The 27398-nt window shown below is 36.5% G+C and overlaps 1 protein-coding gene across 2 annotated transcripts in view; it reads left to right on the top strand.

The window, feature by feature from the left end:
- SLC25A21 (solute carrier family 25 member 21) overlaps positions 1 to 27398 on the top strand; it is a 234729-nt gene that overhangs the window by 170873 nt on the left and 36458 nt on the right. For both annotated transcript variants that reach the window (XM_058807401.1, XM_058807400.1), the window contains exon 3: positions 5426 to 5509. In XM_058807401.1, coding sequence (XP_058663384.1) covers positions 5426 to 5509 — 84 coding nt within the window. The remainder of the gene's footprint in view (positions 1 to 5425; positions 5510 to 27398) is intronic.

Here is a 27398-nt window from a genome sequence, read left to right as displayed (position 1 = left end):
TTTAATGATGTGCTTCATTTAGGGGAAATACTTAATTCCAACAAAATGAAATTAATTGTGAATAATTTTAAAATAATTTTTAGTATTGCTTCACTTTCTATGATTTTGGTTTATTTCTGTAAGGTAAATATGAACTGTAAGAAAATTCAGCTACAAAATCTAACTACCATAGATTTGAGACAAATCTATGGCTAGTATGGAGAATAACTGGAATAAGTTCTCTTCTTTACCTGTTCTTTATGTTACTACTTTATTATATTCTTAAATGCTTTTTACAGTTAAATAATCATCATAGCAATACTAGAACACTCAAAATATGAACCTCTGAAGTAGCAAAACTTCTATCTTTTGCCTAAAATAATTGGGCTTTTTTTGTTTGAAAAGTAATATTCAGCTCTTTAACAGCTCCTATGATTTACTATTAAAATAAGTGGCAGAATTATACTCTCAACTTAGTTATTATCCTGTGAATAACATAAGCCACTCCAAGAACTTGAGCCAAAAAGTGAAATAAATTATATTATTGAGGTCCATTTTCCAGTCTAAAGTTTTGCATGAAATTTAAGCATCAGTAGATACCACTCATAGTAACACCTGAATAAATGTTTAACTTAACAAATCAAAATATTTTAAAAATATAATGCAGTTATTTTATTTTATTATAAGTATGTTAACTGTTAAATAATGTATATTTATATAAAACTTCAGACTATACATTCTTTTATCAACATATAAGGGTGTGGTAAATACAGCTAGGAGTGTCTGGAATCATGTGAATTACTGAAAGTGCAAAAAAGCTATACACGTTTTCAATTTTCCAAAGATCATACATTTATTCAAAGTTGTTTTAAAATTAAAGTTGCACAGATATTTTAATTTCTTTTGTTGTTATGCCACGTAATTTTCTTCTTTATAGCATCCATATACGTCAGTGCCCAAGTTTATTTGCTCTGGTACTGCACAAACCCCAGCCATGAATGGAAATGTTAGGAGCTGTATTCAAAACCAAGTAGAACGTATGATAAAATCCTACTGAGATGTGCAGAGAAGGAAAATACAGCTCAGGCTGCCAGTCCTTGGCAAGCACTGCAGCCTGGTATAAAGCTTGGTTCTATGAGTCAGTGTTTTTCTTTCCCTCTGAACTCTATGGCTGAGAAACCAGTCAGCAGTGCTGCATGAAAACAGCAAGAAATTCTGGAATTTATGCACAAGGGTCTTTGCAAACCCAGTGGCAAAAATCTGACAAGTCTGGACTGCTCCATATCACACTGTGGTTGTCCTACATAACTGGGTCTTAAATCTCACTATGTGCTTCAATCTAGATATGAAAATAGTGATCTCTTCCTTTTAGATATTAAGATGGCTAAAACAATATCAATATGAATTAGAAATCTTTCTCCAGCTCAGATCAGTAAATAAAACAGGGAGGATTTTTAGATAATGTTGTGGTAAACAGACTTTAAGCACTAAATATCTGGATAATGTAGTAGCAGACGTGCACAAGAAAACTTTGATGAGATATTTAGCAAACATGAACAAAAAATTTAGCAAATTATAGAGAGAGAATCTTTTTCTATAAAGAACATGCATCTATTTGTTCTTCTATAGATATTGATTCTATTAGAAAAGATTACCTAGAGGGCTTTTGCAATAGGAATAGGATCAGAAAAGCATGATCTTGACTGAGGAGTTTATTGAACTCAGAATTAAATGCTGGGTATTAAAAAACCAACAAGGACTGTGAGTTAGGCATTGGAAACAGATGCATGTGTTTGTGTAGAGTCCTGGCTACACAGCATGATGGATCACTTGTTAAATGATAAGTGGTTCAGAGAACTGCTGAAAGAACTCAAGCATCTTCTACATTATGGAATTTCAGGCAGAGCCCATTGAGACTTATTGATCAAGGTCTGATATAACCATGAAAAAAATGTTCTCTCTCATGCTAGTAAAATAACAATAATTTGCGCTTATTCTTTTCACAAGCAGAATTTTTAGCGCTGATTAGTGTGGGTAAGTTAAAATATTTTCATGGTTTTAGATCATCAGTTTTCAATGCCTTTTGAACAGACCCCAAAACCTCAAATAGTTTTACGTGGTTCCCACTTTAAACATGTGTCTTCTGCAGTGAACAGGGAAGGACACCAATGTTCTCTTCTTAAACATTATCAGGGCACTTTGGTATCTAGTGTAGCTACTGCAGAGGTACTGTTCCTTCGAAGGGTACATGGAAGACCAAGCCCTTTGGACTGCTGCTGCAAGCCAGAAAAAGAAAATGTGATGTCCCTCATGGCATGGGAGATGGATGTGGGAACTGCAAGGGGTCAAGGGGGCAGGCAGTAAATGCCTTGGCTGGTCCCAGGTAGGCAGAGGCAACATGGGATGCAAAGTGCCTCAGTGAGCGTTGGGAGTGCTCAGCGCCACAGCATTCTGCCCAGAAAGCCAAGAAGCAGGAAAATGACTGGGGAGTAAAGTTAGCCTGATGCTCATTTTGAAAGTGATAAAGCTTGTGTTACAGTGTCCAGTGACTTCTGACACTTCTTGGATGCTGGTAGTGAGTAGGAGGTCGTCCATCCCAGCCCTGGGAAAGCATTCCTGCACATATGGCTGTTCAGCATGTCACTGAGGGCTGCCTGCCATCACACTTCAAAATTATTAGATCAGAAGTTAGTGCTCCAATGGTATTTAGAGGGGAATTTATCTTTTTTGGTCTAGCAAAAGCTGAAAGGATACAAGGCAGCCATCCAACTTTCAAAAATGCATGAAATTTAGTGGTTTTATAGTGCTTTTAGAAAGGAACGGATTTGAAGCAGAGAAAGCCATTACATATCCCACAGTTGTGTTCATTCCTCTAAACAATCATTAAAAACAGGCCAGGTTTGGGTTTTCTTTAAGGGAATGCTTTAGCTCTTCTCTGTTAATAAGACTACTAATAGAGGCTGCCACTGTTGTCTCCAGGAAAACAAACAAACATTTTTTTTCAGCTCTTCCCTGAGCTTCTTATAACAAGTGCTGGTCATCAATTAGTTAGTTCATTAAAAAGTTACACATGATTTTATTGAGGCAAGCAATTCTGAATCAAAGAACCCAATTCGCAGATCTAGGTTGAAGCACATAATTGGCATGTATTTTAGAATTGCTGTTAAAGCTGTAAAATAGATTTACTAGGGAAGGAATGGATCCAAAAACCCTACAGGAAGGAATACGTTATTTGTGTGACTCAGTGTAACAAATGGACTCATTTAACTCTAAAGTCTTATCTATATTAAAGCAAATATGTGAAATAAATGTAAAGCTTCTTTGACTTAACTTCTTTAGCAAGAATTTATCCTTCATCTGATAAAACATAAATTACCTACAGGATTATTGCATTTCTTTTGCCATTGCTTACATTATTGCTATAAAAGACGTAATTTTATTGAATCATTTAAATTTAGTTGAGAAGTTGCCAATGTGTAAGCTGTTAAACAGAATTATATAAATATGTTCACTATGTTGTTGAGATCCACTGTGACTCTGGAATTAAAGCCCCAGCTCAACAAACAGTTTTGCATGCATGATTTAGTGGGGAACCTTACACACATGCAAGTAGGACATTGCTGAGCATTTGCAGAGTGAAAGAGACCAAAGTGCATTATTCAAAGGGTGCTTTAGAAACAGTGATACTTTTTTGAATTTACAAGGATGCCAAATCTTGAAACTTGAGGAAAAGAGTTTGGGTTAAGAAAATGTTGTTTTTAAATACTTTGAGAAAGTATGAGGTGTGTTTTTGCAAGTTTCCTTTAAGAAAAAGAAAGACATTTTTAATTTTGAGTTGAGGTGCATGAACAATCAAGTCTTAAATGTATTAAAATGTGCATAGAAACTAGATTCTGTTATAATTTGGATTGCTTGATTGCCACAATGTAAAAGCTTCTGTAGCTGGTATTGCTGTTGGACTATGCTGATGGCATTGAGGCTTTTTTTTCAACTATTAGCCTTCCCAAGGGATCTTTTCAGACAAAATGTTATGCACCAGCTCTATTTGAGTGTAAGCCTATTGAATAGCATTCTTCTTTCTGCCAACTTGGCAGCAAGTTCTTGTGCTAATAAAAGAGGTTACCCCAGATAGAGATCCCAGATGTGCCTGAACTACTTTTATTAGGACTATGGAGGGACTCAGTGTTTCCTTCTGACTGTTTTAAAAAAGGTGTGGGCTTGCCTTCATAATTGCCCAAAGAATTGCATCACTCTAATTTTTTTCCTCAAATTGAAGAAAATTTTAGCTGTGTTAGCACAGAAATACTGATGTTCAAAACAATGAATGCCTTTTGCCACAATGCAAATGTTGACTTGACCTTGGTGAATTCTGTGAGAGAGGGGGAAATTGCTGCTTAACCTTGAGTTAAAAATGCCTTGATTCGTTATCTCATTTAAATGAGATCCAGTATCGTGATCAGAATGAGTAACAATTGATGTTTCTCAGAACAGCAGTGTACCTGTGGCAAGTGGTGTACTTGACTGTAATATGAATTATTCCTTGAAGCCAGGAATAAAAACCAGTATAGTGATTGCCTGATGTAAGGCTGTTTTAGACTGGAATTGCCAACAGCAATATTCTTTTTATTTTTTAGTGCTATTTGGTAATCAGCAGTTTAAAAAGAAATTACGTTGCTAAAAATTAATCTAATTATCTCCATTCTATTTACTTGAATGTGCCAGCTGCAGTTTTTTAACTGAAAGAAATAGGATCCTCTATCTGAGATACTTAGTAAAATAATATAGTTTGTTAAATCACTGTTGCTATCCATAAATCATAACAATAAGAAATTTACAATCTTAAATCATAATCTTGAGTTTCCTTTCAAGGCCACAAGCTTCATGTTGAAATTTTTATTGTTGTCAAAATTTGAATAGAGAAAATAAGGTTTCAATTAGAATAATTCATTGCTTGCTTTTATTGTTCATCTTGTTATTGAGTTATGAAAAAATGAATGGTTCTCTAATATCTGCTCATGTCTCTGTTTGATTTTTATTGTAATTGTGTCAGATATAAAAATGAGCAACACACGATAGTATTACATTCCAGATTTTCAAAAGCAGGGTTTGACTCAAACACTCACATTAGTTTCAGTGGGCTTTGGATCAGACACAGGGTTAACAGCTTATTTTTCAAACAACTAGAAAGAGGTGTAAATGTCAAAGGTGATAGCTATACTGTGAGTTCCATAAACTACAAAAAAAGTTACTACTAAAGCTCTACTTTTCCTTGGTTTAACAGCTTCTATGAAAACAGTGTTAATAAGTATATCAGGAACAGTATATAATAATGAATCAGTGACATAAAAAAACCTTTTAAAACTCCTTTTATATAATAATTGGAAAGTTAAAAGTGACTTAAAATCCCTGACTTCTCATGCTGTGATGTAAATTGTATTTTTTTTAGGTTCCAAATTCAAAGAGGGAAAACTGATCCAACCAGTTACAAGAGCCTGGGGGACTGTTTTAGGACTATTTTCCAACGAGAAGGGTAAGAGTATATGTTTTTTAAATTGTCAATTTTATGCAACCTTTCTTAATCACCCATTTTCCAGACATTAGATCCTCTTTATATTCCACTCTTCTTTTTGCAATTGCAAGAATTTGGCAAACGTAGTCTTACATAACGAGCACAACTTGAAAAGACTTGATTAGTCTAAATTAGACTCACAATGCCATTTTTGGTTATTATAATATGTCAAAGAATGCACAGCTGCAGCGAGACGCTGGTGCAAACCCTGCTTCAGCACTGGAGCAGGATGGCTGCATCAGTGTATTCCTGTATCTTCCCTCACGTGTCTCGTCCTGGTTTAGTAAGCAGCTCGGGCTGAGCATATCACTTGTTTACAAGCTCTGATGAAATGGCATTCCCAGTTACCTGTGGGACACAATGTTTGCAGGACCTGTGTAAGCAAAATTCCACAGCTTTTCATTTTGACAGAATATGGCAAAAGCAGGTGTGTTCATCAGTTACTTGAATCATACAGGCGTCATAAGGTACAGCTGCTCTAAGCCTGAGCTCTTCTAAGGGACTTGGGTTCTGATCCAGAAAGGCATTTAAATATAGGCTTAATTTTATGAGCAGTCCAGTTAAAGCCAGTGAATGTAATGGGATCAATCATATGCTTAAAGTTAAGCCTGTTATCCACAGGAGCTCTTTGGAAGCTAGCCTTTAATCAAGGTAACTCTAATTAGTAAAACCCAGCTTTGAGTAGCTGGCAGGCTTTCCATAGACTTTTTTAATACCATAGCAACCCAATTTTTTTTTTTTATCAGTATATTACAGCAACAATTTGGTTGGAAAAGACCTCTGGATCATGAGTCCAACCTAAATATTCATCAAAATGGAACAGCTCCTGTATGTAGTGGCGCAGATGCTGGGTATGGAGGCAGCATAGGTGCAGTGAGACATTGACTTCTTGCATCCCCAAGCTGCACTGGAAAAACAGAGGTGAGATGAGCAGTGAAAATTAATAACTAGACCAGTTTTGTTTCTTGCAGTGAGATTTAGCTAAGCTAAACTACCTAAGCACATCCATATAGAGCCGGATGGTTTGAAATGAGAAAGTAGGGACATACAAAGAAGTTTCATTATGATATTGGAAGAGGAAGTTGTCACAGATGCCCTTATTAGTTGCAAATTAATTTTTGTTGAGAGGTTAATGTTGTGGTTTTTCACAACAAAAGACATTAAAAAGTTAAAAGCTGAAAAGATTCCACACAAATGATAATCTGTGGCTTCTGAAGTATTCTAGGCTGAGTTAATGTTAACTTGTGTTGCTTCTCGAAAGAAAACTACTGAGATATTAATATTTATGATAATGTAGAACTATTTTTAAATAGAAAACTAGTTTCAATATTCGAGTCAGTGAGTGTGAAAAGAGTGTTTATCTCATTCCAATTCACTAGTATTTTTCATATCTGGAGAAAGAGTCTAAATCAAGAGACACTTTCCAAGATAATTCACTATTTTTTTCATTCATTGGTTTTTTCCTATGGAACTCTTGTGCTCTGATACTGGAAATAAACCAGAATATATTTAATGTTTGTAACAAGTCAGGAGTCTGTGAGAAGGAAAAAGAAGATGATTACATGAAAATATTATATATTTAAATCACAGTTTAGCAATGGATTGCATCAAATTTCTGTTGGGCAAGAGCTAATACAGAGTTTTATAGAGTCTGTTTCAAAAACAGTCAATACTCAATTCAAGCAGTCAATACAAGCAGTCAAAAAGCAAATGTCATGAGTACCTGTTTTTCTCCAGGAAGTTAGACAGAGGCAGAAATTCACATTGAAAGACATCAGTAGTAAGCACTAGGAAAAAAGAATGAGATAAAAAAATCTCAGATGAATTATAATGTTAGATTTCAGATAAAAATAAGAAAAGAAATCAGTTAATCCTGAAAAACCTGTATGACTCCATGAGTCTTTCATTCCTGTCTTCACAAGTTGTCTGGTTTTCTGGAGCATGGTGATTACGACAGCTGTGTAGGAAGTGATGGTGGAATGTGAATTATTTTAGTTTGTGGAAACCTTTAATCCTGATGACCCATTCCTCATGTGGCCACAAAAATATGCAGAAGAGAGCCCCAAGAAAGGGCTTCACATTTAGGTACTAAGCAAGCAAAATCTGTTTATGAGGTGTTCAGACTCAGGTGTGTAAGTCTGTGAGTAGGGTATAAGAAACTCATTTATGCCCCATGTTTATTTCATATTGGCAATAGGAAACACCCCCAATGGTGTGTGGCATTTTCTGAAGATATCTAAATATCTAAATCTATAAAGAGTTTAGGCATAAACTAAAATGAAAAGAGCTAAATTAAATGAAAAAGGGTTTAGGCATTTTTCTTCAGCACTCTGAATTCCCTTTTGGCATCTGTGATTTTTTGTTAAATTGACTAAAAAAACCCCTAACTAAATAAAGAAACACAGTGGGAAAAGAAGTGTTACTAATGGCCTGTCCCTGAAAATGTTTACATTTGAGAATATTGCTTATGCTGATTTGTACTTACATTTTTCAGTAGTAGCAACTAAGGTAAGCCAAAATGTCAAAGCCCAGTTCAGGTGAGATGCTTCATTGTGCCTTAATTTTCTGACCTTGTTATGTTGAGGTCAAGTATGCAGAGTCAGCCTAGGAATTATTTATTTTTATGAACACATATGCAAATGATTCATTTGCTGCAGTGGTTCTTACTGAAAATCAACCAGTGCTATATTGCTACAGTATCACTGGAGCAATCTGGTAATTTCATGGAAATCTTCATCACAAATAACTGCCAGAATTCTTTAACCATCCCTCTGATTTTGTCCTCATTACAATGGAAAGAAGAGAGGAAATAATTGTCTAATCACTAACAGAACACTGTCCATTTCAAAGAATCAGAAAACTCCTTCATCTTTACAAAACACTAGAAATCTTTAAATAAAACAAAGCAAAAAACAACAAACAAACAAAAGTAAAACAAACAAACCCCAAAATAAAAACTAAACAAACAAAAAACCAACAGGAAGTTCTACAAAAACTCCCTTCCCCCAAACTTTGAGTATCTCTAACTGGAAATACATTTTTTTCATGGGGAATTAAATTCTTCAAAGAAGGATCCATCCCTTGAACTCTTTTCTTGCCTTACAAGAAAATGGGAGCCACAAAACATAAAATTTAATTGAGACTCACTAAACGAAGGCTCAGTTGAGCAGACCATTAAAGGTCACATAACTTTCTTTTAAAGGGAGGCAGAACTATTAACTTCAGGGATTTTGTGAACTTGTTTTGGGAGCATCCAGTCACTACTAATTGCACAGGAGCTGCAGTGGTGGGAATCCTCTCAGGTGATGAGCAGCCTCTGCTCAGCTGGATTTGCTAGGAGCTGTGCAGTAAAGGTTCTCTGGTTTCGCTTATGAGATGATGCATGAATTGACAGATCTTTGACAGTGAGGTAAACCCACCAGGAGCATGTCTGTTTATTGAGGAGTGACAGCTTTATAGCCAACATAAAAATAATCTGATGCTTATTGGGAAAAATGTTTGGATACATGATTAACTCAAAGCATTATTAGAGAAAACTTTTCATTCTCTGTAGATCCTACAAATAACATTTTAGATTTTGTTAAATGACTGATCATTATACCATCATGATCTTTACTGCATTTGTACTCACTTGCTTTTTTTAGATAGTGACTTAAGTTGGAATTTGAAATGTAAGAATAAACCAATGTTCTAGCTGAATGTATATGTTGTATCTATATTAAAGACACATGGTGTTGTGTCTCATATTAAGAATGGAAAATTATGCCCATCTGCATTGTCTTAATCTGCAGTTACAGCATTAAAATGATGGATGCTTTTATTTCAAGTCTGTAAACAACTTTGTTCTTATAAACTTGGATTTTCATGGGCTCATAATTTTAACAGTAAATGTCCTGGTTATAGTTGGGTTTTTTTGGGACACTCAGTCAAGAAACCTGTTACTTTCTCATTTGTTAACTTGCCTGAAACAGGAAGGGTAGTAGTGTTCTGTATTCCAGTTTTATAATCCAATGCTTCAATAAGTTACAATTTAAAGTGCTTGTTAGCCTTTCTTAGAGCTAGATGGTCCTGGGAAAATGCAAAACACAATTGTCATTAATTTGAGACTTCACGACTTCTGCTGAGTTATTTGATTATTTATGTTTAATTTGCTTTGGTAAGGAGCAATTACCTCCACATTTACACAGTCCAATAGCTTTATAATTATTCCTGTCTTGTTCTCAGCACCACCTTACCTCTCTTGTACCTATAATTGTCTGTATGACCACACACACCTCTTTTTTAATAAGCAGCACCCTGAGTCATACGTTAATGGGGTTATAAAGCTGCACAAAACTTGTCAGCTCTGGGTGGAGTATGTGGGAGAACAGCCAAGACTAAGCAGGAGCTGGATGAGTGCAGAGTCATCAGCAAACATGCAGAAGCTGGAGGGCTCCTGCTCGGTGTGATATCAGCGATGATGCAGCAATTAAGGAATTTGCTAGCACTGTCCTTTGTCCTGCCTTGTATGTCATGGTGACAAGTGTTGGAGAGACTGCAGCAGCGCTCTTGAGGCCTGGCTTTCCCACCTGGCTTCAGAGGACACTCTGCTGCTGCTAGATGCCAGCAGGTCAGGGAAGGAGACTGGCAGAGCTGGCAGCCATGCAGGCAAGCACCAGTCTCTGGCACTCACCAACATCATCACTGACCATCCCTGCTCCCAAATAAGGGTTGCACAGGATACAAATACTGAAATTTCCAGCCCGGTAGGCATGGCATTGTCAGTCATGCCAAAAATGCATTTATAAATGCACACTTTTCCCAGTGTGCATTTATAAAGGAGAGATTAATTTCAGCTTTCTAGAGGCATAAATTCTTGTGGTATCAAAAGACCAGACTTAAGGCTCTGCTTTCAGTGCTCTGAGGGAAGCAGAAGTTGTAGATTAAGATGTTATTTCCCACACACACAGAGCTATCTGCCCCACTCCTTAGTTTCTCGTTAGCACTTCAGACCAGCAGAAGCAGAAATGAACTTGGGCCCATGACTGCTTGCTGCATTCAAGAATCTTATTTCTTAGTAGACACTCACCTACACTGACAGTTTCAGAAACTGTGATCTTGCAAACTGAAGCACCGGTACCTTTTCTGCCTCCCCTTCAGCAACAGTAACTTCCATCTGAGCACTGAAGAAAGTCTGCTAGCATTTGTATTTCAAGAGAAGAAAAATCTATATATAGATCCATCTCTCTCCTAGTCCTACTGGCCTGTCTCACACTTACAGACTCATAATACTTGTACCAGCCTTGGTAAGGTGAGCCTGAAGATAGTAAAAAATAAAAAAGCACTACACCACCAAAATGTCTATTTGTATATTTCCTGATGCATCCACATAGTTAATAGTATGTTGCTAATTTTTCTTCTTTTCATCTGTCATGTTGTAGAATTATTCTGTGGATTACATTATTCTACATTGGCATCTTCTTGCCATACTATTTTGTTTATTGCAGACTTCATTAAAAACCTGTAATTTAGAGTATTAGAAATAATTACCACATTCCTTTGTGAAATAATATAATCCAAAATGTAAAGTGTCAATTGAGTTTTATAAAAAATTGTTGAATTGAAAATTCTAATTAAAGCTATAAAGGATAATGTAGTGGCTTAAATTGGGAACATGTGTTAAATCTGCTGGCTTTCATGAATAAAATTAATGTCTTAGGGCTGAATCTTTAAACCCTTGTTCTTGCTTTGCACATCTTTAAAGAAGGAAGGCTCAGGTTTAGAAAAGCTAGTATTTGTAAATTTTCAGGGAGTGTGGGCTTGCAAAGTTTAGGTACAGACATAGCAAATTCCCATAGTACATAATTAATTTTATCAACTGTTTAATCTGTACATTTAGTTTTGAACACAACATTCCTCAGCAGGTGCCCTCATGCCTGTGCAGTTTGGAAGAAAGGATCTACATGGCCCTGTGGGACATTGGTCTCATATATCTGCAGTGAAAAGAAAAACAATGCCTTAGCATAGACTAGGTGTCCCTCAGTCAAAGAATTTGAGAATTTCTTCTGGCTAATTATAAGAGTTGCTTCTTCATAGTCCATGACATATATATGCAGAGTGATAGATCTTTCCCTAACCTGTTTTTATGCCAATTACTGTCACTTTATCCCTTGGTCTACATGGACCTATGTGCAATATCTGATCTTTCTGTTTTCAGTTTCATTTCCTTGTCTCTGTTTTATCTGGACTTGTGTCTTAAAACCAGAAATTTTATTCTTACTCTGAATGGGTGCTGAGACATAAAATTTAAATTATGGTATAGCCTTGAATATAGTAATCATAGAGACTACTTTCAAGATTAAAGGGATGCATAAAATTTGACTGACAGAATTTCCATGATCATTTACTTTAACATATTGACTTATATTATACTCAAAAGGTTTTAGATCAAATATGGCCACAAAGAAGACATCTTTTGTGTATTTATGTGAAGGTGATGTGCATTAGGCTTTCTTTTGTATATAGCAAATTCTTAATCCAGTGCCAACAATTCTAAGCGCCTGGATACTTTTGCAACACTAGTGAGTCACAAAATAAAGATGATACTTATTCTTTTAACCAATGGGTCTCAAAACACTTCACAGGAGAAGGAAGTACCATTATCTCAAATGTACAGATAGGGATATTGATTTGTGAAGTGAGTCAAGTAGAGTCAAGTAGATCTGGATCGGAACATGCCCACAGGTGGTTCTCACAGAGCAGCCTGATAACGTTGCTTATTTGGCCCCTTGTAGCCCCTTAATATCAAAGCTCTGAGGAACACGTGTTGGACACAAAATTGCATTATTTGATAAAGGTTCAGTATCAATAATTGAGTAGTTTTCTGGAGACTTCATCGGCAGCTCATTTTATGAGGTAGCTGTCTGAGAGCAGCCGTGGATGGAGCGGCAGGTCCAGGCCTGAAGCTGGATCTCCTGAGTGCAGGGCGAGCTCCCTGCCCCACAGCCCGCACTGTCTCCAGAGTCAGCCGTGTTTACTGATGTTACTGTCATGAGGTTTTCATCATCCCATTCAGGGAAGAATTCTCTGCTCCTGACTGGAGGTTCCCTACCCCCATCTTCATATGTTAACACTTGAAAACATAAAAAAATGGCTTTGGAATGTGAAAAACTTTATGTGTGTAGCTGTCTGAAATACAGTGAAGTTACGGTGGTGTAACTAAGGGCAGCATTTGACTAACCACATTTTTATTACTGGCGGACACACATTTTACTTGCAAAATTTAATCTGGTATATATGGCAATGCAGTAAACAAGAACACTCTTCTAAAGAGAATAATTTCTGAGAATCATGTGCTTTTAAGATGAAACACATGCTTATTTATTTCCCATAGGAACAAAACACAATAAAATCATGTAAATCTTAAAAGCATCTTAGAAGTAAACAGGCCAGACATTAACTGACATAGTTGTTTTCATTTCTAAGGCCACTGGAGGTACACTCACATTGGGTGTAGGATCTTCATTTTGTAAAGGTTCAAGTTGTTGTATTTTTTTTCAACTATTTTCATTATCGTGTAGTTTTAACCTTAAAGATATGATTTCTCACATGTCTTGTTTTCTAATACTATAATATAAATAGAACTCATGATAACATTAGTATTTATAGCAGTAGCTCCCTGGAATCAGATGACTGCATCATAAGATGCTTATGTTAAAGAAGTAAAAAGATACCTACAAGAATTGTTTCAGTCCCTTTTAATCTATCTACTCAGAAGGTCAATGGAATTAAATTGTTTAATCTGTATTATCTTAACATTCAAGGATATTTGTCATTTTGCCACATTAGGTTCCTGATGGTTTCAAACATCATGTTTAAATAGATCAGTGTGATAATTGTGCTTATAATAAACCTTCTATTAGATCTAGTATATAGAAAACGCCATACTGTGCTTTATCATCAAATTCACTGAACGTGTTTAGGCTCTCTGAAAGTGAAGAATTTGTCTGCCAAATTGGGTAGCCCAGGAAAATGGCCATGAATTTCTCCTGCTTCAGCAGCTGGGTCAGTGTGAAAGACTGCCATGTTTCAAGGGGTGAGCTGCTGTGCCATTCCCTGGTGCTCCAAGCGGGAGTTTAGTGCTCCTGGCACCCTGATGGAGACATTTCTGCCTGGCACTGCTCCCCTCACTTCAGGCAGGGACATGGTGCTGCCTCTGAGCCCTGAAAGCTGCGTGCCTGGGCGCTGCTGAGCTGGGAGCCACCCAGAGTTGGAGAACTGGCAAGAGCTCGTACAGGCTGTGCCATACATGTTGTCCCCCTCCACGGCTTCCTTGGCTCCCCCAGGGCTGCATGAAAATTTCAGCCAGCGAGAATTTTTCAGGCCAGGAACCGAGGAACCAAGTCCTCTCAGAGTTTAGTTACAGCCAGGGCTGCATATCCCCTGAACAAAGATTTCGGGAATTACTGTTAAATGGCAAATTAAGCTTAAGCCATACTTTTGGATCATGCTGCTTTTTGGGGATGTGTCCCTAAAAATCTTGCTTGTTCTGAAATGATATCTCTTTAGTGCCATTAAGTCTCCAGAACTGAAACCTGTATTTAAAACATGAGAAACTGATTCAAACCAGGATGCAGAGATGGGGGGGACTGTGTCTCAAATCTGAGCTGAGGCAAGGCTGTCATGCCCAGTTACAGACAGATAAAAAAATCTGAAATCTATCTGAAAACTCTTTCTTACCAAAGGAAAAAGCTCTGAAATTTGATGATTGTCAGTAGTCAACTCCAAGAATTAGCTATTTATCAGTTATTTAAATCTAGCCATTGCATTTAACATTTCATTAACACAGTAGAGGAGGCATCATGAGGTGCAAAATTAATTGCAGGTATGTGATGTGTTTCTTTAAAAGTCAAGTAGTTATTTACTTCTCTGTAATTTGGGCTTCTGTTAGCTATTATTTGATAACCTCTTCTTTAAAATAAAAATTCCACAGTATGAAGGGGAAAAAAAAGTGACCAGAGAACAGATAAATCATTTTTATGTCCTTAGAACAGCTGACTTCACACTTTTATTACATTGTTTGAAATAGCATCTTTTCATCTGGAAGAAATCAGTTTAAAATGTGATTGTCAACACAACAAAACCAGCTTTCTGTTTAAAATGGCTGCTTGTGAAGCTTAGAACTACACTTTTGCCAGGATTTTCTTTACAGACTTTAGTTACTAGAACCAAGAGATTTTAGATGGGATGTTCACAGGAAATACCTGGCAGACAGCATAAAATGCAAAGTAAAGCATTTTTATTTTAGTTGTAGAAAGCATGCCTGTGAAAATGAGCAACAGTGTTTTAGGTCAAAAGCTTTGTTTTTCAAATAAAAGTTTCTAAGCTGTAGTTTGAAGTGGGTGAGAGAAAAAGCTCTCATTAATTTTTTTGTGTCCTGACCTAAGTAACCAAACCATGTACACTTAGCATATTTCTTAGACTATATCTCATACTTATTTATAATGACACTATTATATCTGTCTAATCTGAGTGTCTTTACCTTATTTAAATTTATTTCTTTACTGGCTATGTCTGAAAACACAGCTTTGTCTCTTTTATACCAATCCTTTTAATTACTATAGTCCACAATTTATTATTTGTATGTAACTTAGATTGATTTGAACAACTAAAATTTTTACATCTGTAAAAATACAGATTAAGACTCTATGCCAAATCAAGTACTTTATTCAGTGATAAAACATTTTCACTTCAGAAATAACTGAGCTCTCTACATTATATACATTTGCTCATTATTTTAACTGTAAATTACAAAGCTGTAGTAAGACTATGACAAACTATTGGATTAAGTAGAATTTTTTCAATAATCATGGCTTTCTTATTTTCAGGGTAGATTAACTGCATATTACTTACAATAGTTTTAGCAACAATTTTGTATTATTAAAAGTGGAGGTCTCTTCAGTTTTTTTTCCTAGTAAATTACTTTGTTTTATTTTTTAATGTTGGAAGTTAAAATGCATTATATGAGAAACTTGTAAAACACATCTTTGTTAGGAAGGCAGTCTTTTTGCTGTTGAGCCAAAGAGCTGCCATGGCAGCAGTAACTGCTGGGTAAGCTGATCATTCATCCCTGACACCACCACCAGCCCTCTTTTCTTTGCAATGTTCTTCACCCAAACTGAAGTCTTCCTGTGTATCATGCTTCACATTCTGAAAGAAATTTAGTAATCCAGATGTTGAGATTATCCATGCTTAACCATAAATATTCCTCCAAAGCAGTGTGCCAAATCAAAATAAAAAGGCAATGTAAATAACTATGAATATTTGACAGCTACATAGATTTTCCATGGAATGCATCTTAAATAAAACAAGATAAAATGGAGTTAGCATGTAGTATGGAAATATTTTAGAAGAGTGTGTTTCTGTATAATGCTAACTCATAGTTCAGGGCACATTGCACTCAATATGACTCAGAGAATCGAACTGTGAAAAATAAATAGTTTATTTTGCTTGTTATGTTATTGGCCCTGTCAAAGAAAATAAAATTCTAATTACATATAAGGTTGGGGTTTTTTTTCGTTTTCATGTTCTTTGCTTATGCAACTTACGGCATGCTGTGGTTTTTTACCCTGTAAATATCAATACTAGCTTTAATGCAATAAAAATAGTTTTATTTCATTCCAAAACTGTCTACATCGAGTGTAGTGTGTGTCTAACACGCTGCATCTCCTTGCAGGAATGCATGCACATAAGCCCAGATAAACTGCACCATTGCATTCTGTCTATCCAGCAGGAGAGCTGCTTTCACTGCGAGCCAGCAGGCACTTCAGAGTCAGTTTCTGAAGTTTTCAAGCAGCATATGAGGCATTAATTCTGACTGAAGCATTGGCTCCAGTTATGAATACAAGATCAATTCTGATGGGTTTTTTTATATAGCTTGCCTTTAGTGTTTGTCTATTTTTGTGTATTTTAGCTCTGCCTGAACTTGCATACACGCTGTTTTGTAGCTGACTATCATACACTAAGTGTCTCAAAAAACAGAATTTTTTTTTAGGGTTTATTTCATTCTGAAAAATTGAACTTTTCCATAATAAATCAACACCTCTGAAGCATAGGAATTAGGTAGCCAAACCCAATACTTCTCTTCACTGTTCTCTGTAGAGTTAAACTCTGTGGCTGGGATAAATGCTTCTACAATCCTGCTGCCTCCTAATCTACATAGGGGCTCAGACCAGTTACCATTAAAACATTTATTAATTAAACTATTTTTTTGTAATTTTAATCTCACACAAACTAACTTTATATCCTGACTTAAGAAATTAATTTTGATAAATGTACCTTCTTTAATTTGTAAAACCCTTCTTGCAATAAATTATATATTCCATTTATGTCTTAATTCAACTATTTTTCTGTATTAAATACTTCATCAAAAATGTCTTCAGTATTTTAAGAGCTGATTTTCTGCACTACATTTATGGGAAATATCATCTATCTTCAATCTGATTTACCATTTAGTATATAGATAGTATTTATTCTTTTGATTGCTACTGTGATTTAGATGACTAAATCTGGCCTAATTTTTGTGGATAAAATTGAATTACTAGCTAGTTAGCATTTCAGCTTTTGTTTTAAAATATTCTCACATATATGTCTCCGTGTCTGAAAATGCAAAATTGTATACTTGCATAATATTTGGATTTTCTTATACCTATTGGGTTACACCATATTAAAATACTTCATCTCATTTTTTTCATACTTCCTTAATAAATGGGTAATTTAATTTAAGCATCAAATTCACTTAGGTTTTCTTTAAGAAGTATGTAAAAGGGCAAGCCAAAACTTTCAGTTACATTTTAAGAACTCCTGTGCAAATTAAATACAGGAAATTAAAAGGAAAAATAAAATATCTCTGACCACTTATGTTGATAGTTGCCCGTAATTAATAACTTTCAAAGTTGTAATATAACAACAAGAAAAATGAGTGTATTTTTGTACAAATAGCAATTTTCTTCTACTTTCTTCAAAATTTTATAATTATAATTGTATCTAGTGTTACATAAAGAAAAAGGGTAAATGTCAATTTAATATGTTCCTGAAAACAATTGTATTGGTTTAAAAGGTGAAAACTTGGCTAGTGAGCAGTTTAATATAGGGAAAGTTGCAAAATGCTAGGAATCAGTGGCAGGAAAGTTTTCTCAGCATCCTGTTTGGGAAAATGCAGTTTTTAAAGTAGATCTTTCTAAGCCACTGTGAGGGAATGCTTGGAATTTTGTCTTTCTACTGAAAAGGATTGGTTTTCCCTTAATTGTCATCAGTTTGCTAGGTTGTCCTGCTATTTAAGCTATTAAAGACTGGTGTGCTGCTTGGTCTCAGGTGATCCATAAAAAGGAATGAAGTCTTGGGAAGGTAAACCACCACCAGACTGGCTCGGTGTATCAGCCTTCCATGACGGAAGCTCTTTGTTGAGAATTGTTGGCAATTCCAGCAGTTTCCAGCCGAAGATAAGAGCCAGCGTTCTCAGATAATGCCCTCGATCACACACCTGATGACAGACTCCTGCATGCAAGTTTTTTCAGGTGCTATGTTTGCTCAGTAATCCTTCAGTGCCAATCTTTTCTAAATGGTGAGCAGGTCCCGTCAGTAATGGACATCAGCCATTAGGCTCATAATATTTGTCCTAGATCAGGTTACAGCTTTGTTACTGCACTGTGATGAATGGATGCTGTTATGCTCTAAGAAAATAAGTGCTATAAATTTAGCAGTCAGTACTAAGTGAGGTGGTACTTTAGGGGCCTGATTCGCATCCTTCTGAAGTCAGTGGAAACTATTCTATTGGCTAAAGCCTTTATAGCAATTTTTTTTCCCTTTTAAGGAACACAACCCACGGCTGCCATTAAGATACGGTTCTTCCTTCCTTCCTATGTGCAAGTTTACACCTAAACAGTAATTTTATGAGAGCTCTTACTTTACCTGTGATTAATGCTGATTTTCTGTGCAAGTATTTGGATTAAATGTGGAGGCATAAAGAGAATTTACCACAGGACTTGAAAGATCACTCATGAGCTAATCAGTAATAAGATCGAAGGGCTCAAAACTTCATACAGTATTTCTTAAAGATTTTATTTCAGGATCATCCCAGTAATTCCTACGCCACGTTTTGAACCTTGTGCTTTGATTTATAGCTTTCCTTGCTTATTGGCACTATACTGGAAGCTTCCCTGAATGAAGATGAAGTTTAAAAATTATTAAGGACAATAGAATCTGTCAGGCCAAAGTCTGAATTGTATTTCATGGTTTTTGCAAATGTTTAGGAAAGTTCATATAGTACCCAAACAATTTCTAATTCATTAAAATAATTTCTGGTGACATCAAAGTGATGAATTTTCTTTTTATATTCCAGGGTATAGAAATATAGGTATGCACATGGAAAATAAGGCACAGTTTTAAGGTGTAAGCCATACAAGCATTACACTTTGTTTGTTACCAGCCTTGTGTGGACAACAATTTAAGCTGTGTAGGGGCTACTAAAATACTCACATCCTTGAAAGTTCTGCATAACTTTTTAGTTACTGGCTAGAATGTTTGCTATAGCAACTCCAATTTCAAATGACCTCCTGGGAGAGGAACTATCATTTTACTATAAGATATATGGCAGTATGTTAAATGCTTAAATGTTTATGCTTATTTTTACCTTAAAATTGATCCCCTCAAGTTCGACCTGTAATGGCTATACAGACCTCATTTTCATACTCTAGCTAGTGGCAGTATTACATAAAGATTTATTCTTTCCCATTGTCTCATAAATGTTAGTGCCCTCCTTTGTGCTTCCTCCTTCCTTCTGTGAGATGACCTATATCAGATATAAAAAGGAAAATGGGTATATATATATCAAAAAATGTAGAAAGAGAAGGGTCAATAGTAGAAATACACTAAAACTTGTACAGCTTGGTGTGTTAAGGCTGAGAGACTTCCTAAATGAAAGGCATTCTTAGGGAGTATTTGATAGAGAAAGGGTCTGGGGAACTGTGGAAGTCAGAAGAGCAAAAAGAGAAGGAAAGAATTCTGTACCAAAAGATTACACAAATATATCCTTGTTGCTGTATGTAAGCAATAGTATTTGGTTTTCAATTTCAAGAGAGCAAATTTGAATGCAAACTAAATTGTGTAGATCCTGGTTCTTATTGCTTAGACTATACAAATGCTCGAACACTCCACTTAAGAAAAACAAACTAAAAAAAAATCCAGGATTTTTGAGCAGTATAATCTGCTGCTGCTTGCCTGCTCCTCTAAACCTTCTTTGATTCCTTTTGTGCCAGGTAAGTAACTTAATTCAAAATGAAGCTCACATTGCCCTCCTGAGCACAGCATGTAAATTTGCTTCTGTCCTGCTGGGTGATCATAATATATAGTCTACAGTGCCGTGGGCTCTATATAAACATTTCACCTTTTGCATATTCATTAATGACCTGCAAATTTACAGATTGTTTACAAAGTTTTTCTGCACTACCTCTCTAAAGTTATTCTGGCATATTACCTAAGCCTGTGTTTAAGACAATATATTAAATTACACACTTCTTAATTGTACAGTTGCCCTAAGTTTTAAGATGTTCAGCAAGAGAAGCAGAATTTAGACACCTGTAATTCTGTCATGTAAATCATATGTGTGGATTGTGGCAACAGATGTCTAACGGGCATTTCTACAAGTCTATATGGAAATGTATAAAATTTGAATTCAGAGAAGACTGTAGAAAGTACCTATAATATATAATCACTATCCTTATTCTATTTTTATTAATTTTTTTTAATTGCAGTTCTTTTCATTTGTGAAATCTAGATAGAGTTTTCATTGTCAAAGAAAATGTTGCAGATAGCAATGGTGAAATGTGAGGATGCCTGATAGCATTCCAGCTAGGCTTGGATGTCTACATTTCCTACCTTAACTGATGCATGACCAAAGCTTCTGCTTCTGTGATTCATATGAGACCACTTTATAAACACCTGTGAATAGAAATTCTCTCACAGGAAGAAGTTAATTAAATAGTGCTTATATATGTGTAACTATAACAGAAACATCCAAATGACACTGCTTGCCCATCACTGAAAAACAGCTGAACTAAGAATTCTGTTAGCCCTCAGGGTTTGCTACTGACTTCATATGTTTGCTTGACAGTATTTCATCAGAAAAGAAACTAAACTAAGCACCTATTTGTGTTTAGCAAAACTCTCTATAACCCTTAGAAGTGTGGGACAAAATCTGCTTTGTCCTTAGAGCCAGACGCAAAGCTTGCTTAGCAGCCTAGAGAGATCATCATCCTACCCAGAGGACACTTAAACAATAAAGCTGGCTGGAGTGCTGCAGGGAGGAAGATGTGGTCAGAGCACCACCATGTGTGTCCTCACATCTCCACAAAGTCCTGCCAGGACGGACCCTGGACAAAGGGCAACATGTTGCAACTTAGAGTGTGGGCAAGGCACCATGACTGGGAAACTGAAAGAGCAGCTACTGTAAAGCCATGAGATTAATTGCTTATGAATAAAGCTGATTATAAAACCAGTCCTGAACAAATACATTTCGCTTAAACCAGAGCATCTGTACCAATAGTTCTACTGCTCTAAAATCCAATGCTACTATTTTTCTAAATTGTGATTATTCTTTCAGTTGAGAAAAACAGAATTAACACAAATTAAACCGCTCTTTTTAGACCATACCAAAAAACTTGCATTCGATACCGATGAGACCAAAAAAAAGCCATATCTGGATAATGACATCATCACCTAAGCCTAAAGCTCTTATTGTAAGAAGGGTCATGCAGTTGTCAGGTGGAGACAACTGGTAGGCTCCATCAATCAACTTGTAAGCATTTCCAGATCATGCCTAAAACACACCCATATGGTTGGGCTTCTCATAAAGTAAGGTTGCATCTGCTACCTTGTTTTTTAGAAACAACAGCCTCTGAAATATATTCTTCTTTATACAATGGCCTAAAGGGCTTGACCAGGAACTCAAGATTTTTACTGCTTCTGAACACAGAGGAATCCAGACCAGGCGGTCCCACTTGCTGGAGTATGGTTTAACCCCCATTTTAAAGCCAATAAGAGGAGGGATGTTAAAGCTTCTGTAGCTGCAGTCAAGTGATTGCTCTGCACACTGCGCCTGAGTCATGAGGTACCCCATACTGAGAAGTGTATTCTTTGCAGCACCATCTCTGCTCACAATACCCAGTTCTCCCCTGCTCATGGGAATTGAGCCTGTGGAGTTTCATCAACCTGTTCTCACCCAGCATAGCAACACATCAGGTGCCTGGGGTTGCACAGCATCCTGAATGAGACTTAGTCCTCACTTCTCTCTGCCACCAGCCTCCCTGGGAGGAAGCCTGGTCTAAACACCCTAACTTGCTTATACTTATATTTGTGTTTCATTATTGGAAAAAGGATTTCAGACATGTCCAGTAAGAGCATGATCATGAGAGGCTAGAGTGCTCACTGTAAAAGTATTCTATTTATGGGGGGAAAAAATAATACAAAAAACATTAAACATTTCTTTCATTGTTTTTTTATGCTTTTTTCACTGGAAGCTAATCTCATTTTTTTTCCAAAAATATTTTGTTTGTTCTGAGTTTTATTTGTTTGGCCGTAGAGTTTCATTAGGCATCTAGATTTTGAAACAGGTATTAGTACTAAGAATATGTATTGGCAGGGACGATAATATCAGTTACAGTGGGATAAATGAAATTTTGCCCTAAGACTATTGAAAGAAAATAGAGTGATTGCTGATTCCTGTGGAAAGGGGAGTTATGCACAAAAGTGAAATTCTGAGAGCTGTTAACAAATAAGGACTGAGGACCAGCTTCACTTAAAAGCCATTACATTATTTATAAAACTTGTATTATTAACTACAATAAAGCACAATTTTTATTCATAAGTAAATATATACTGTTTTAATAAATGCAGCTAATATTGTTCTTCCTGATCTTGTTCTGTAATACCATTATGTTGCCATGGTCACATTCCTCCCACTGAAGAAATGCCTATTTTACTGTGAAGAAATCAGCTATCATTGCTTATGGAATTATAAACTTCACATTCTTCTGATTACTCATTCTTAAGACAGGGTACTCTGAACAGACACCAAAAAGAATATAATAGATACAGCTTTTCATTCACATTCCTTCTAAAATCCAAGCAAAAAATATTCTTTAAATATTCCTGTTAGTCTAGGAGTATATCACCGTAAATCTCAGAGACTTCAACAACTGGAATAGGAAGAGTCCTGAGGTCACACCTGAAACAGAATTTTAGGGAGTAACATATTGCATTACAGAATGAGTCACGAGGCCAGCTGTGTTTATATATATTGTGCAATTAAAAGTTGGTGATCTTTCTCCTGATAACAATGGGGTATGCTGTACTCTGAATGCACGAGTCACATGGACAAAAATCCACTGTTTGGCCATTATCCAAAAATGACAATGACAAGTACATAAGCAAGTGGTGATTTGTCTTGCTCAGTCTGTGGAAGATTCTTTTTCTTTTTTTGAGTTCTATTATTTACAAAGTAATACAAATGTTGGGCAATAATCAGGCATAGCAAGCTGACTGTAGTAATATAGCATTGATGGACTGGAAACCAGATGGTCTGTCAGATAATGAAGTATTATCTGGCAAGGGATTGTTCCTGAAAGCCAACATCCTCACCTATTTAGCACTCTGGAATGTCGACATATCGGTTACCACATTCACGAGGTGGTATGTGTTGTACTTTAGAAGCCATCCCTAGAAGAGGCTTTTTGATTCAAAATTACTGCCTGATAAGAGGGGTAGAGGTGCCATTATTGTAGCACAGCTGGAGGAGTATAATACACTGCATGATGTGAACCATACATCCGAACTCAGGTTAAAGAGGAACACATAACAGACTACATCCTGATTTCTGTCTAACCAAAGCCATGGTTCATGGATGCTTTAAGCCAGCTCTGCCACCAGAAGAACTGGTGTATGCTGTGTGCCCAGAATTATGCATTCCTGCTTTTGTGCCACACTCTCCTTTGTGTCAACACATGCCCTTCTGCTTCTGGTCAGGAGTCTTAGATGTTGGGGAAATTATTGGGTTAATATTAACCTGGCTGCTTAAAAAGAAATGTGTTGGCAATTCAGAAAGGTTCACAGTGGCTAGGTCATCTTCTCACACACAGACCTTTTGCCAGCAGAATGGACAGGCTGTTGTGGAGGCAGGACAGAGCAACTGGGAAAGGAAATAGGATTATTTCTTCTTTCACAGCAGTGGTGGTTTGTCTTAAATGTCTGTGAAACCAGAATTCAGGGATAGCCAAAACTGTTGGAAGCAAATTTGGCAAATTTCAGTTGCTGTAGCTGCCACCTGGGAAGACAGAGCAGAGAACACAAATGGCAAGGGCAGCTGGCTGGAGGGCTGGCAGGAGCAGTGTCCAGGGCTTGGACATTCCAAAATGTCTCACTGTGGCTGTGATTATAGCATAAAGTGGAGTGCAAAATGAAGAAAAATAACATTAGCTAGATAAATAGTTTATTTAAAGATGACAGAGAATTGCTACGTCTTTTATCAGTAACACTGCAGCTTACAACTTTAATTCCCCATTCAGCCAGTGAAGCCATTTTCACTACCTGATGATTGCTAAATTGAAAACTGTTTGTCCATGTGATATTAGCTCTTTAATATTTTCATAAGCCATTTTCTGTCATTACAACTAGGAAGTCCTTTTTCACGTAAGGAAGGAAAGTGGTATATGTTACTTTTCAATGGAAGGAACGTGGTTACCACGTAATCTCTTGAGATATGCAATACATTTTAATTATCCTTTATAAGGACAAACATTCTCCCATCATTGTTAGCATTATTCATTTACAACACCTAGAAAATAATTTACCTAGATAACACAAATCAGATAAAAGGGCTTCACTTTCTATGATTTTAGAGCTATAATATTCAATATTGATTATATAAAAAATTTCTTGGAAAAGTCTGCCTCACCCATCAAGCCAGTATACCAAATGGAGCTTCAAATGAACTAAATTGGATTTGTGGAATCATGGCCCAGTTATCTTTGCAGGTGACCTTTCTGGCAGTAGGGTGAATTTTCTGTCTGCCAGGCAGATCAAAGAATTCAGAATATTCCTGAAGTGAAACTAATACTTTCACACACTTTAAATATGCATACCAAAATACTATCAGTTAAAGTTTCTCTTTGTCTCAAATTTGGTTTGGGAATGCTTCAAAACCATCATAATCTCTAGAATTTAATGTATAATTCATCCCAGACCTATCCCTTTAGAATCAGTATTGTGTTTTATTCCCTGCAAACACTTAATGAAGTTGGCAATTGTTTCAATAGACACAAAAGTTGGTGGGGCAATAAATGAGAACAGATTATTGTTTTAGAATTGCACCCAATTTCATGGTCACTGTGCAACTAAAGGCATTTTCATATGGCCAAATACAAAGTAAATCGAGGGGACATAAAAATTGAGATTATAATTACAATATCAACAATGCAGACAACATTCCCTTAGGTGAAAAAATTAATTTTTAAAGATAGTTACATAACATGAACTCACAGAACTGTACATGGCAAAAAGGATCATGCGATCCTAAAGCTTACCCAACAAAGGCATAGTAAGGAAGTACAGAATTTTGCCTCTCTATATAACTTTGGTAACACAACTGATAAAATACTGAATTAAATCAATATGTTAAAGAAAATATTGAAGGAAATATGAAGAAGTCTGTGAGGTCCACAAAACTGTACTGGTAGGAAGAGAAATCTTGTGTCATAAAATTGAGGGGCTAAGTTTTTCTGGTTGTAAAGGAGAATATTGAAAAGTTACTTAATTACTATGGATAGATATATTTTTCACCTGTAGAAAAGGTTTTCTGGCACCTAGAAGCTCATGGATTTTCAGACTCATGGCCAGTACCTGGAATCTGATGTTAAGCAAGTGCAGCCTTCACACACAGCTTTCTCTGAATGCAGAAAAACACTGCAACAATCATCTGGAGGACTTTTGCTGGGGAGGGCCATTACTTAAGTCTTTACAAATATTATTTAATATAGTTTCTAGGTGAAAACTGGTATGAGTAAATGATGTATCCTAAAGAGTCCCTCCTGAGTTTGCAGTCTAGTCTCATAGCTCATCCCCTGTCGTGCATTAAGCTTTGAGAACAGGAAATCTTGCAGTGCCCTGAACCTACCATAACACTTGGACATTTGCACTAGAGTAATGACTGTACTTACATCATGCTTCAGAGCTTCAGCAAGTCACTGTCAGGGATCAAGAGGGATTATTTTTTCTTAATGCACAATTGAGTAGAAGCCTGATAGAGAGGGTTTTTTTCCTTCCTTTTAAGCATGATTGGATACAGATGAAGATGTGATAGCATGGATTAGTCTTTTGACATAAAAAGGAAATCCATTTGGGGAGAGGGGGATTGGTTTATTGTTGGAGGTTCAGAGTCTTACCTATTTACAGTTTGGGGGGAAGGAAGGAATTTCTGCCTCAGTCTGGTAGGGTATATCAGAGGTTTCCTGTTCCAGGCATTGTCTCTGGCTCTTTCTGGCTCTTCTCTGCATTCCACCTAGACTATTGCTCGCATTCCCTGTCTTCAAGACCAATGCTGTGTTTAATCTGTATGAGAACAAATACAGCAAAGTGAAAGCTGGTTCTCTCCCTATTGAGCATACCTTCAGTCACCCTGAAAAGAACCACAAACCAAAAAGGCTTCTTACACATCCATCAGACATATAACATTTTAGCTTCTTCTGCTCTTGTCCTGTCATCTCCCCACTCCTTCCTTCCTTCCTTCCTTCCTTCCTTCCTTCCTTCCTTCCTTCCTTCCTTCCTTCCTTCCTTCCTTCCTTCCTTCCTTCCTTCCTTCCTTCCTTCCTTCCTTCCTTCCTTCCTTCCTTCCTTCCTTCCTTCCTTCCTTCCTTCCTTCCTTCCGCCACTTCCTTCCGCCACTTCCTTCCGCCACTTCCTTCCTTCCTTCCGCCACTTCCTTCCGCCACTTCCTTCCGCCACTTCCTTCCTTCCTTCCGCCACTTCCTTCCGCCACTTCCTTCCGCCACTTCCTTCCGCCACTTCCTTTCCTTCCGCCACTTCCTTCCGCCACTTCCTTCCTTCCTTCCACCACTTCCTTCCGCCACTTCCTTCCCCTTTACTATAATTCTTAAGAATTTAGCATTTTGTTCAATTTAGGAATTAGGCTGAGATGTAGATGATATTTTACTTTGCCATTCCAAGCACATACAACACAAACTGCTCAATCACTCAACATGTAACAGAACAAACAGAGCTTACTCCTCTGGTGATTTAATCAGTGATGTGTTACACTACTGGAAAGAAACCTGGTGTTAGGGTTTTCTTTTTTGATTGCTTGGTTGAGGTTTTTTGGTTTTTTGCAAGCAAATTTTGGATCAAGTCCAGGCAATTGTAACATACTGATTTTATCCTAACCAGTTGGCACAAGTACTTCAGGATCTGAGGAGTAAGAAACTATTTCTTCCAGAACATTCATTCTCACAGGCCTTTCACTGTAAGAAGTAATATTTTTATTCTATCTTTTTAAAAAGAATAACTGAAACTTTGATTATACTATAATTAATGTTAAAAGATTTTTAACATGAAAGCTGATTGTGCACAAATGGCAAATGTGTGATACTGCTCAACTTTTTTAATCTCTGTTTTTACCTAAAATATAAGAATTAATGCTATGGTGTGCTTGGTCTTTGTTGCTAGACAAAGTTTTGTTAAACTTCTCTTTAACTCTTCAGGCCTAGTCTTTGTTTGCAGTTCTCAACATTTTTGGTGACTAGGCCAGTTCACATTGCATCAGTTCACC

The sequence above is a fragment of the Ammospiza caudacuta genome, chromosome 6 (genome assembly GCF_027887145.1).
Source record: "Ammospiza caudacuta isolate bAmmCau1 chromosome 6, bAmmCau1.pri, whole genome shotgun sequence".
Classification (NCBI taxonomy): domain Eukaryota; kingdom Metazoa; phylum Chordata; class Aves; order Passeriformes; family Passerellidae; genus Ammospiza; species Ammospiza caudacuta.
The sequence above is the reverse complement of the archived record's forward strand: the minus strand, read 5'-3'. Positions and strand labels throughout refer to the sequence as shown.